The 12,584-nt window shown below is 50.0% G+C and overlaps 1 protein-coding gene across 4 annotated transcripts; it reads left to right on the top strand.

Annotated features, from left to right (window-relative positions):
- The first annotated feature begins 4,870 nt into the window (after window positions 1-4,870).
- Trib3 (tribbles pseudokinase 3) lies at window positions 4,871-12,325 on the top strand. Of its 4 annotated transcripts, none has more exons than XM_038330446.2 (4): window positions 4,871-5,006; window positions 5,891-6,178; window positions 9,130-9,422; window positions 11,087-12,325. In XM_038330446.2, exons 2-4 carry the CDS (start codon window positions 5,891-5,893, stop codon window positions 11,565-11,567), a joined length of 1,062 nt encoding a protein of 353 aa, XP_038186374.1. In that variant the 5' UTR covers window positions 4,871-5,006; the 3' UTR covers window positions 11,568-12,325. The 4 variants fall into 4 exon arrangements, with proteins under 4 accessions (XP_038186374.1, XP_038186375.1, XP_038186376.1 ...); XM_038330447.2 differs by having other exon boundaries at window positions 4,941-4,988; XM_038330448.2 differs by lacking the exon at window positions 4,871-5,006 and adding an exon at window positions 5,165-5,385 and having other exon boundaries at window positions 9,334-9,422.
- Window positions 12,326-12,584: the final 259 nt, after the last annotated feature.

The following is a 12,584-nucleotide window of genomic DNA, read 5'->3' as shown; positions in this document are numbered from 1 at the left end:
GGCAGCCACAACTGTCTGTAACTCCAGTTCCAGGGAATCTGTCATTCTCACATAGACATACGTGCAGACAAAACATTTATAAATATAAAATTAAATTAAAATTGAAAAAAAGTGTTATTATGAAAAAAAAAACAGGAGACCCTTGGGCTCTGGGAGAGAACAACATGGAGGAGTAACAGGAAATGGCCGTGATGGGCAGGTATGCGGAGGTGAACAGATCTGTGAGGGGGGGTGCCTTACTTTTTAAAGTTCAGGATAAGTAGATGGGCAAAGTGGTACATCTCTAGTCCCAGAACTCAGGAAGCAGAGGCAGGAGGATCTCTGTTGTTCAAGGACAGCCTGGTTACATCCAGAGATCCTGCCTCAGAACAAAACAACAGCAACAGCCACAAGCTCACAAAACACCCTTCCCGACGGCTGCACTGTGAGACTTGGCGACCAGGACCCACCGCACTCTCCCCTGGCTCAGAGCTCCAGACGGTGCTTCCTGCACTGACTGACTCAGCCCCTGCCCAGTCACCCCAGGGACTCTGCCCGACTCCACTCCAGCCTCATCCTGCCACTTGGGCTTTGTTTGGTCAGGAGCAGGCAGTGTGTGCAATGCATGAGCTGGCCTGTACTGTGGGGAGACGACCGGCATGCGGCGCAGCAGGGAGCAAATGCCAAGATCTTGATGCCCATTCCTATGCCCTCTTGTCTATGAGGAGGGTGCCTAGCACTAGAGTTGGATTTGTTTGGGGCTCAGTCTATGACCAGAGTCAAGGATTAGGGCTCAATGAATATCTAAGACACTGGCCTAGTCCCCTTTCTCTAGAAGAATGGTGGAATGGGCTCTGGCTTTCCTGAGGAGTGTCTGACAATCACCAGGAAGCCCAAGCCCTCTTAGCACCTGCCCCAAACCCAACCATCCATCACTTCTGAAGGGCTAGACCTCCCTTGGTCACTCTCTGAAGGCCAACTTGTCTTGGGAGTCTACCAAGGGGGCTTACAGTTCTCACTGGGGTCCAAGGGCAACAGGGTGGGGTGGAGGCTGGCGATGGGGCTATCTATCCAGGCGAGTGTCTTGTGCAAGGCTTTCTGATGCAACCTGCTGAACACTCATTCCCCCTCCCCCAGCTTTTCTCAGAAAGGGGAGGGCTGAGCAGTGTCCAGGACCCAACACACTGAATACCTATGCTTCTCTGGCCTCCCATGGCCTCCAGACAGGAAGAGAGGCTGAAGAGGGGTCAGATGACTCAGCTTTGTGCACAGTCCTAGGAAGGGCAAGGGGTGTGACAGAAAGGTAAGGGAATCAGGATTCCTGGAAATTTGGAGATCCCAGTGTGCCCCTTCCTCAAGCACACACACACACACACACACACACACACACACACACACAGAGAGAGAGAGAGAGAGAGAGAGAGAGAGAGAGAGAGAGAGAGAGAGAGAGAGAAACTAAAACAAAATAAAATAGTATACACTTAAAAATAGCCAGGTGGTGATAGTACACACCTTTAATCCCAGCCCTTGGGGGCAGAGGCAGGCTGATCTCTGTGAGTTCAAGGCCAGCCTGGTCTACAAAGTGAGTTCCAGGACACCCAAGGCTACACGAAGAAAAAAAATACCAAATACTAATATATAAGTAAAATGTTCATCTTCAGCTAGACTTGGTGCACCTGTCTATAATCTTATCTACTTGGGAGGCTGAGGCAGAAGAACAGTACGTTCAAGGTTGGCTTTGTCTATATGGGTGAGTTAGAGGCCAGTGTAGAGAGCGAGATGGTCTCAAAATTGTTTTAAAAATGTAGGAAAAGGAGAGGGTTAGGCATGAGGATCAGTGGCAGGATCTTGGCTGGGGACGAACTCTTGGGTGGGGTTCAGCGGATGGGCCCCTGTCTAAGGTGCACACAAGGCCCCAGCTTGGCTGCTGGCACTACAGAAAACAAACAGAATGCAGAAACTGCTGTGGAAAGAGGTCGTCGTGAAATTCAATACCAGGAGAACAAAACAAGGTTACGCAACGCCAGCTCAATCCATTTCTGACTGCAGCCTCCCTCGGAGCTGCGCTTTGCTTCCAGTTCTTAGGAGACAGGTGAGAAACACAGAGAAACTCTGAAGTAAGACTTCCTCCCCAAGGCACTGGTGGAGCCAGCGCCTCCTGGGAGGAGATTCCATGCCTCTGCTGTGAGTCAGTTTTCTCACACAGTAATGCTCTCCCAGCACCCGGCGGAGGCTGCTTCCGAATACAGTGACCCATTCCGACCCTTCTCTCCCAAGTTTTATTTTAAAGTAAAATAATTACTTTGCTCATATGTTATACATTTGTATATTTCTTCTCTGTGCGTGTGTGTGGGGGGATTTGTGTGCCACAGTTTGCTGAGGAAGTTGGATGGTAGTTTGCTTTTTTCGTCACGTGGGTTTTGAAGCTCCAGCTCACGTTGTTGTCCTTGGTGATAGGCAAGGTGAGTTATCTGGCCAGCCCACCTTTGTTTTGTTTGTTGAGATAAGGACTCACTCTACAGCCTAGGCTGAATTTATGCCAATCCTCCTGTCTCAGCCTCCTAAAGCCTGGGATTATAGGCGTGAGCCACCACACCTGGCTGAACCATTGGTAGCTTAGTTCCCAGGATCCTTTGGATTCAAAAGAAGTGTAAAACACACACTGGAGAGCTGGAAGGGGTGCCCTATGCCTGTAATCTTAGCCCTCAAGAGAGTTAGACACCAGCCAAGGTTACATAATGAGACCTTCGAATCAGGCCAAGTGTGGTGGTAGCGCACCTGTAATCCCAGCATGCGAGAGTTAAAGGCAGGCAGGAGGATTGAGAGTTCGAGCCATCAGAGCACTGGAGGTAGAGGCAGGAGAATCAAATATCCAAGGCCAACTTCCGCTATATAACTGTCTCAGCACAACAGCCACAACAAAACCCAAACCAAACAAATTATAAACCCAAAGCAAACAGATTCCGAGAATAATAGTATGAGAAAGTTAAATGCCATTGGGGGTTTTATTGATTGTTGAGAAAACACGCGCAGGCTAGGATAAATATGATAGGTGAATAAAGCGAATTTCTTCCTTTTCTTCAACCAAAACTAAAAATTAAAAAAACTGAAACAAACAATTTTTGAGACAGGGTCCACGTTGCCCAGGCTAGTCTCAAACTTGCAATATAGCAGAGGACGACTTTGAATTACTGCCTCCACCTCCTGCTGGAATTAAATGTGTACACCATCATTCCTGGCAATTATCCCATTTTCAAAAGTTTGCTTATTCGTTTGGTTGGGTTTTTTGAGAGACGTTTCACTATGTAGCCTCTGCTATCCTAGAACTCACTGTGTAGACCTGGCCGACCTTGAACTCAGAGGCCCACCTGCCTCTGCCTCCTGAGTGCTGGTACTAAAGGCATGCACCACCACCGCCCAGCATTACATCTACTTTTAAGTACTGTAGTTATTGCTTTATTTATAAGATCTGTGAGTGGTCAGTGTGGTCTCCCTAAATCCACAGCGTTTGAACAAGGGCTGGCATAGCAAGCAATGAGCAATGGCAAGCACACAGCTCAGGCCTGGTGCTGGAGGGGTACACAGAAAACAACCCTCCCACCCTTTGTCTGTCACAGCTCTGGGGTCTTCTGCCTGTCATGGATTCCGAAAAGTTCGTTTTTCCCTCCCCAGTTGCCGGGTGGGCAGTATCAAATTAGATCCCCGAATCCTCTGCTGTACGTGGGTTTGGGAGAGGGTGACACCCGAGAGAGGATTTCCAGCTTCTAAAGCTAGAGAAACAGGTGTCCTGGATCCTCCTGCTCCCAATGGAAATTTTTTCTCTTCTTCTTCTTCTTCTTCTTCTTCTTCTTCTTCTTCTTCTTCTTCTTCTTCTTCTTCTTCTTCTTCTTCTTCTTCTTCTATATAAATGAACTCAAGTATCAAGACGGAAACTAGAGTGCTGGGGGGAGTACTGGGCCTTCGGGGTTTTGCCAGGGTGGCAGAGGGAGGGTAGTCACCGCCACCATGCCTAGTTTCAGCTGTGGCTGGAATCTTCCCTCCACCTCTGGTGTCTAGTGGCTCCATCCTGTTTACTGAGTGCCTGCATGTCCCATACACTACACTACTCTACATTTTTGTTTTTGTTTATTTTGTTATTTTATTTTTATTATTTTTGTTTTGTGTTCATTGGTGTTTTGGCTGGATGTATGTCTGTGTTAGGGTATCAGATCCCCTGGAACTGCAGTTACAGACAGGTGTGAGCTGCCATGTGGGTGCTGGGAATTGAACTCGGAAGAGCAGCCAACGCTCTAAACCACTGAGCCATCTCCCTGGCCCCATTTTTTTTTTTTTTTTGGTTGTTTTAAGAAATAGGCCCTGGCTCTCCTAGAACTCACTCTATAGACCAGGCTAACCTGGAACTCACAGAAATCTGCCTGTCTCTGCCTCTGAGTGCTGGTATTTAAGGTGACTAACTGCTATTTTTCTTTTCTTTTCTGTTACTGGGGATTGAACTTGAACTCACTGTTTAGCCCATGCTAGGCAAATGTTCTGCAGTTGAGCCACAGCCTCCTCCCTTCCACCATTTCTGCCATTAAATTTATTTTAGCTTGATAAGAAGACCTAGTACTGAGGACAGAGGCAGGTGCATCTCTGAGTTCGAGATCAGTCTGGTCTAGAGTTAGTTCCAGGCAAGCTAGAGCTACCGTCAAACAGGCCATCCTCCTGCCTCAGGCTTCAAAGTAACTGAGGTTCTAGGGGTGCATCACACCCAGTTGATCTAAGAATTTTGCATACACGAATTTACTAACGCTCACGGCAATTATATGAAGTGAGCACCGTAACAAATCCATTTTTATGGAGAAGGGAACTGAAGCTGTGCTTTCTTTGATTGTTTTTGGCTTTGTTACAGGGCAGGGCCGTAGGCACGGTAGTCTCACGTGAGCCACACCCCTAGCCAGCCAGGGCGCTAAGTGGCTTTTCTGTGCCGCACCACGAGTCTGAGCAGAGCTGGGCGCACTCTTGAAAGGGTACGGTAAAGTACTACGGTAAGGAGAGCGGTGGCTCTGGGTTATACTTCGTGGGGCTAAGAGGGGATGGGGGCATGGGAGGGGGCCGTGCGAGTGGCCCCGAAGGCGCAGGCGGAGCGTCCTGCAGGAGCGGCTACAGGGGCGGGTCGTGGATGGTGCAATCCAGCGCCGCACGGCGTCAGCCGTAGATTAGCTCAGGTTTACATCAGCCGGGCGGGGAATGGGAACCCGGGTCCCCATGCCTCAGCACTTTAGCAGCGGAAGCCGCTACTACTGAATACTGAGAGGCTGTAGCCTGGCACGAACGTGCCGGTGACCCTGAGATCGGCTGGGTGTAGGCGGGGCGCGGTGCACGTTCGCAGAAGGCTTTGAGACCCGTGAGGAACCCTAGGACAAGGTATCCGGTGGGCAGCTGCAAAGAGGAGGGCGGGTTTCCCCAAGTCTGGTAAGGATATTGGTGGCCCCGACATATTTATGAATATTCATGAGTATTCTCTCTCTCTCGTCTGTCTGACTCTCCCTCTCTTTCATTCTCTCTCACTCTCATTTTCTCGCTCTTTAACTCCCACGCCCGGGAGGGTCCTAGGCCTGAGCGGTTGCAGTCAGCTCTTTATGCAGCCTATGCCTTTCAGGAACTCGCCATCCTCCCGCCTCTGCCTCCCCGATGCTGGCAGTACACGGGTGTGTCCCTAAGCCCAGCTTTCCTTATTGCATTATTAGGCCTTTCATTCATCGCTTTAGGCCTTTCAGTCGCCGCGGGTTCTTCCTCCTCCACCTGTCCTTGCGTTGAGAGCACCACGCTCACTGAGCTTCGGAAAACCCAGAGTGATGTCTTCTCTGCCCACAGGGTCCTAGCAGGGAAGACAGGGGCTACCAAACCGTCTTTCTTCCCTTCTCTCTAGATGCGAGCCACTCCTCTGGCTGCTCCTGCTGGTGTCCCCTGCAGGAAGAAACCGTTGGAGTTCGGTGACATTGACTCCGAATGTCCAGAACTAAAACGAGCGAGAGGTGGGCCCGAACCTAGGCCACCCCCCTGCCTGCTGCCCCCCAGCCCACCCGCTGCCTCAGATTTGTCACCTGCTGTGGCTCCTGCAACCAGGCTGGGGCCCTATGTCCTTTTGGAACGAGAGCAAGGCAGCCACACTTACCAGGCTCTGCACTGCCCCACAGACACAGAGTACACCTGCAAGGTAAGATCTACGGACTCTCCCCTCTAGCATTCCAGGACCCTGCACAAGGGCTGCGTCTCAGAGGACTGCAGGGTTCCGTTTCTGCAGATTATCAATAGGATTCTCAACTGACAAAACTTCACAATGCCCCCCGCTGTGGTCAAAGATCAGACCCAAGCAGGGTGTAGTGGCACATGCCTGTAATCCTAGCACTGAAGAGGTGGAGACAGGAGGATTGTCTCAAATTTCAGGCAAACCTCGGGGGACATACTGAAAACCTGTTTCAAAACCAAAACAAACCTAGAGCCAGTGCTCCTGCTATCAAATGAGAGGACATTCTAGTGAGAGGCACGGTGAGATAATAAAGAGATAATAAAGAAGTGAGCGTGTGGGACTGGGGAGATAGCTCTGTTGGTGAGCCCCAGGATCCAAAGGGAGAAAGGGGAAGGGGAGGGGAAGGGTGAGAAGGAGAGGGGAGGAGAGGAGAGGAGGGGAGGGGAGGGGAGGGGAGGGAGGCTTGTGCACTTGTAATCCTGCACTGAGAAGGTGAAGACAAGCCGACCTTCGGAGCTCACTGGTTATTTAGCCTCACGGCTATTTAGTGAGGCAGTTCCAAGGTGAGTAAGAGATTCTATCTCAGGCAGAGAGAGAGAGAGAGAGAGAGAGAGAGAGAGAGAGAGAGAGAGAGAGAGAGAGAGAGAGAGACAGAGACAGAGAGACAGAGACAGAGAGAATGAATAAAAGGGCTAGATTCATGGGTGGGTTAGAGGTTACCACTGCTTGTAACTCTCACAGAGATCCAGGTTCAGTTCCTAGCATCCACTTGAGGCAGGTCGCCACCAAATACACAACTCCAGCTCCAGAGAAATCCAGGGCTTCTGGCCTCCTCAGGCATCTGCACCCATGCACACATATACACCCACAGACAGACAGCAGACAGAAAGACAGACACACACACACGATTAAAAATAAATTTTAAGAAAAAAATTGGATGGCACCGAGGAATGACACAAGAGGGTCTCCTCTGGCCTCCATGGGTGCCAACAGGCAATGGTGACCATGGTGGAAATAAAGCTGGTGCCAGAGGAGAGGCAGAAGAAGAGAGAGGAGGAGGCAGACAGGTAGAGATACAGGGGGACATGGGAATTCTGGGAGGGCCTTGCAGATGACAGAGGACAGTGCATGTCAGAAGCTGGAGGAGGCATGGGGAGGAAGCTCCAAAGGCAGAGACCTGGTTGCAGGTACGGGAGGCACAAAGGCCCAAGTGTGGTGACACACACCTATAATCACAACATCTGAGAAGCAGAGGAAATGGATCTCTGTGAGTTCGAGGCCAGCCTGGTCTACATTGTGAGTTCTAAGACAGCCAGGGAGACATAGAGAGATGTCGTAAAAAGCTTACCCCCTCTCTGAAAAAATAACGAGGTACAAAGGTACTAGGAAGGACTAGGCTTTGGGGGAGAAAGAAAAAGTAGTCTGTGTATTTATTTCTTCCATGCTACCCTAGCTTTTTTTAAAAATTATTTTTATTATTTTATGTGTATGGGTATTTTGCTTGTGCTTATGTCTGGACCCCCGGAACTGGATTTACAGACAGTTGTGAGCCATCATGTGGGTGCTGGAAATCAAAGCTGAGTCCTCTGGAAGAGCAGTCAATGCTCTTAATGGCTGACTCATCACTCCAGCCTCTCCCTTGCCTTTAAAGATCACATGCTTTGCGTTTTTCATAGATTAAATATATTAGTCAGTATGCACGAGTTTCAAGTCAAAAGCTCAAAGTGGTGTATACTTCTGCAGTAACCGACTTGTGACAGGTTCAAGTGTGGCTTTGCGTAAGTCATCTCTCTTTCCTGAACTTCAGTTTCTTTCCCCACAGTCCTGGACCCATCTTCCAGGTGTGTGCTTAATGTCCACAAACTCTTGAGCACATTTCCCAAATGCCCACAACTTGGGAAGTTTTTCCCATGGGTATCTTTAACTCATTCAGGTCACTTCTGAGTCCTGTGGGTCCACACTTATTTATTTGTTTGTTTGTTTCAGAATCTCACTGTGTAGCTCTGGCTAGCCTGGGGCTTACTTTGTAGATTAGGTTGGCATCAAATACACAGAGATCCACCTGGCTCTGCTTCCTGGGATTAAAGGTGTTTGCCTCCACAGCAGGCCCGAACTTTCTTTTTTTTTTTTTTTAATATTTATTTATTTATTTATTATGTATACAATATTCTGTCTGTGTGTACACCTGCAGGCCAGAAGAGGGCACCAGACCTCATTACAGATGGTTGTGAGCCACCATGTGGTTGCTGGGAATTGAACTCAGGACCTTTGGAAGAGCAGACAGTGCTCTTAACCTCTGAGCCATCTCTCCAGCCCCCCCGAACTTTCTAAAATGAGTGCTCCTTCTAAAATACTAGCTCACACTTGCCTAGCAAAGACCGGCCCTGAGCTTGATCTCCAAGATCGAAAAACAAAATACTCTGGGTTCTACATCTTTCTTGGTTCCTTTGGAATATATGGCCTCTGGGCTTGCTTGTGCTGCACTGGGCACACCAAGTGAACAGGGGTGCTGGTTGGAAGTCCAGCCAGCTGAGCAGGGGCTGCAGGCAGGCTAGTGAGCTGGCTGTGAGGGGGGCTTTGGTGTTTGTCTGCCCCTAGGAGTGTTCTTGTATTTGGCTTCTACCCTAGTTTTAATTTCCGGAGGCATAAGGTCACACAGGGTGGCTGTTTAGAGCACAGAGTTGGATGCAAAGGTTCTAAGTCCCAGATAGATGTGCTACTTGCTGTCCTTGTGGCCCCAGACCCCCTGACCCTGTGGCCTGCAGAAAGTCAGCTGATATCAAGCTATGAGTGGTTTGCTAAAGCAAGGGCCCCTGTATGTGTAGCTTACAGTGTGTCTAATGGTTGGCATCCCCCTTTGCTAGGCCAGTCTGGCTTCCCAGGTCCCTTGCTGTGCTTACTCCTGGCTCTGTCTTCAGGTGTACCCAGCCAGCGAGGCTCAAGCGGTCCTGGCACCCTATGCTCGGCTGCCGACCCACCAGCATGTGGCCCGTCCTGCAGACATCCTGCTGGGCTCTCAGTTCCTCTACACCTTCTTTATGAAGACCCACGGGGACTTGCATAGCCTGGTGCGCAGCCGCCGTGGAATCCCTGAGCCTGAGGCTGTTAAACTTTTCCGGCAGATGGCTGCTGCAGTGGCACACTGCCACCAACACGGGCTTGTCTTGCGTGACCTCAAGCTGTGTCGTTTTGTCTTCAGCAACTGTGAGAGGTAAGTGTGACCCCAGGGGCACATTTGAGAAGTGGGCCATGGCAGGGAAACTGAGGTCGGTGAGGGCAGAGTAACTTAGGCAGGAAGAGCTAAGGTGTCGCGCAGTGGGAAAAGCTCTGGATTCCATCGTAGACAGGAAAAGAAATTCCCAACACCCAGTGACTGTGGCCTGTGGTGTGGAGTTTGAAACCCTAACACTGGGCATGAGGGAGAGGAGTAGGGACAGACAGATCCACAGAGATCTCTGGACAGCTAGTCTATCCAATTGGTGAGCGCCTGGTTTAGGGGAGACTGTCTCAAGTTGAATAAGGAATAAAGAAATAGATGAGGGTGCTAGAACACACCTTTAAATCCTTGTGGAGGCAAAGACAGGTAGATCTCTGTGAGCTAGAGGCCAGCATACATAGTGAGTTCCAGGCCAGTCAGGGCTATGCAGTGAGATCCTGTCAACATACACACAAGCACACGCACATGCACACACGCACACACACACGTGAGTGTGTGTGTGTGTGTGTGTGTGTGTTGGGGAAGGGGAGGGTTGGAGAGATAACTTAGTGGTTAAAGTGCTTTTGCTCTTGCAGAGGATACAGGTTCGGTTCCCAGCACCACACAGTGCTAATGACCATCTGTTACTCCAAGCCTAGGGGATCTGACAACCTCTTCTGGCCACTGTGGGCACTGCATGCTCATGGCACTCAGACATACACACAGGCAAAAACACCCACTGAATAAAAAGTAATAAATAAATCTTTTTTCAAAAAAAGAAAGAAGCTGGGCAGTAGTGGTGCACACCTTTAATCCCAGCATGCAAGAGGCAGAGGCAGGTGGATCTCTGTGAGTTTGAGGCTAGCCTGGTCTACTGAGTGAGTTCCAGGACCACTAAGACTTTTATACAGAGAAACCCCATCTCAAAAAACCAAAAAAAAGAAAGAAAAGAAGTAGAGAAAGGGGCTGGAGAGATGGCTTAGCGGTTAAGAGCACTGGCTACTCTTTCAGAGGATCCAGGTTCAATTCCCAGCACCTACATGGTGACTCACAACTGTCTGTAACTCCAGTTCCTGGGGATCTCACACTCTTAGGCAGACAGGAATGTGGGAAAAACACCAATGCACATAAAATAAAATTAAATAAAAATCTTAGTACACCCCTGTCCCCACACACATAAACTACACACAAATACACATACATCTGAAAATTACAAAAATAAAATAAAAACTAAAAAGAAAAAGGAAGGGAATGGAATCTAACTTAGCATTCACAGCCTAGATTGCTAGTTTGACAAATTTGACTCAAGTGTTATGGAAGCCCTTTGGGGTGGAAGGTGGACAAATCTCTGTGAGTTTGAGGCCAGCCTGGTCTACATAGTGAATTCCAGGACAGTCAGAGAGAGACCCTGACCCACTGAAGCCAGAACCAACCAAACGAAATAATTACTAAGACATTGAGGCTCAGCATGATGGTTTTTGCTGTAATCCCAGCACCCAGGAGGCTGATGCAGGATAGTAAGTTAGAAGCTAGCCAGGGCAATGTAGTGAAATTTTATCTCCAAAAAATAGCCAAAGAAAACCCTGATTAAAAAACAAAGACAGGGACTGGAGAAATGGCTTAGTGGCTGCTATTCCAGAGGACCTGAGCAAGATCTGGTCTTTCTGTCTGTGACCCAGGACGAAGCTGGTGCTGGAGAACCTGGAGGATGCTTGTGTGATGACTGGACCAGACGACTCTCTGTGGGACAAGCATGCGTGCCCTGCCTACGTGGGGCCAGAGATACTCAGCTCCCGGCCATCCTACTCTGGCAAAGCAGCTGATGTGTGGAGCCTGGGCGTGGCGCTCTTCACTATGCTGGCTGGTCACTACCCATTCCAGGACTCTGAGCCGGTTCTGCTCTTTGGCAAGATCCGCAGAGGGACCTTTGCCCTGCCCGAGGGCCTATCAGCCCCAGCCCGCTGCCTGATCCGCTGTCTCCTTCGTAAGGAACCTTCACAGCGACTAGTGGCCCCCAGCATCCCCCTGCATCCCTGGTTAAGGGAGGACCACAGCCTTGTCTCTCCTGCACAGTCTGGCCGCTGGGATACTGATCAGGTGGTCCCAGTTGGGCCAGGGCTGGAGGAGGCTGAGGACGGGGAGGTGGGACTGTATAGCTAGGGCCACCCTACTGGCCCTTCAGCTGCAAGCTGTGGATTGCATACCTGTCTCCAAGCTTTCTCCTGTCTCTTTGGACCAAGCTAAACCTTAAGTGCCTTTCAGGAGGAAGAAACAGCCACTGTGCCTCATGCATTCTGTGATCTCCCACAGGCATTGTGGAGGATGAGGCTCCCTGGGTGCCAAGCCCTGTTCTAGGAGCTGTGAACAGCAAAGAGCTAGAAGAAAAATACCTTGCTAGCCGAGTTACCTCAGTGCCACATGCTCCCAGCCAGCCTCTTGCTTTCTGCCCAGGGCACATTTCATACCAGGCTTGGCCTTCTCTGAGCTGGTGCTAGGCTTCAGTTCACAGGACAGCCCTCTTCATCAGTGCCCCCGATGCCTTGTCTCTGTGCCAAAGACCTCAACCTGTACCTCAGGCCCACCTGTCAGGCCAGGCTGGGAATGTGCTGCCTGGATCCGGTCTTCAGGCATGAAAGCCTGTTTGAAGACTTGGCCCAAGAGCCAAGACAAAAGCATGAGAATCCAACAAAGAAGCATCCGCCTCAGGGAATGAGGGTTTGGGTCCCTTCACCCTGGTGGCCTCTAGCTGGAGCAGCACAGTTGAGCGGACAAGACAGGGACTGTCCTACTGCCATACGGAAAGTCTCAGGCGCTGTGCTGGGGACTCTTAGTACTCAGGTCGATTGTCAGTATGCTGGCTTTTGTTCGGTTGAGTTTGTATTTTCACTATGTGCCTAATAAAAGAGAACTGTTCTATATGCAGGAGAGTTCTGCCTTCTGTCCTTCATGGTTTTCCCTGCCTTCAACACTGGCCCCAACACAACAGTCAGATATATCTCAACCCCAACCAAATGGTTCATGGTGAGACTCTCCCACTGATGTTCCTGTGCATGCTGCTTTTCCTAGAGACCCCAGGTCTCACGTGGGGTGCTTTCCAAGCTGAGGGCAGATGTAGCTCAGATGTAAGCACACATCTAACAGGCTCAGGGGTCAGGGTTCCATCTTCAGGCCAAGGCA

The sequence above is a fragment of the Arvicola amphibius genome, chromosome 5 (assembly GCF_903992535.2).
Source record: "Arvicola amphibius chromosome 5, mArvAmp1.2, whole genome shotgun sequence".
Taxonomy (NCBI): Eukaryota; Metazoa; Chordata; class Mammalia; order Rodentia; family Cricetidae; genus Arvicola; species Arvicola amphibius.
Note: the sequence above shows the minus strand (reverse complement) of the source record. Positions and strands in the feature narration are given on the sequence as shown.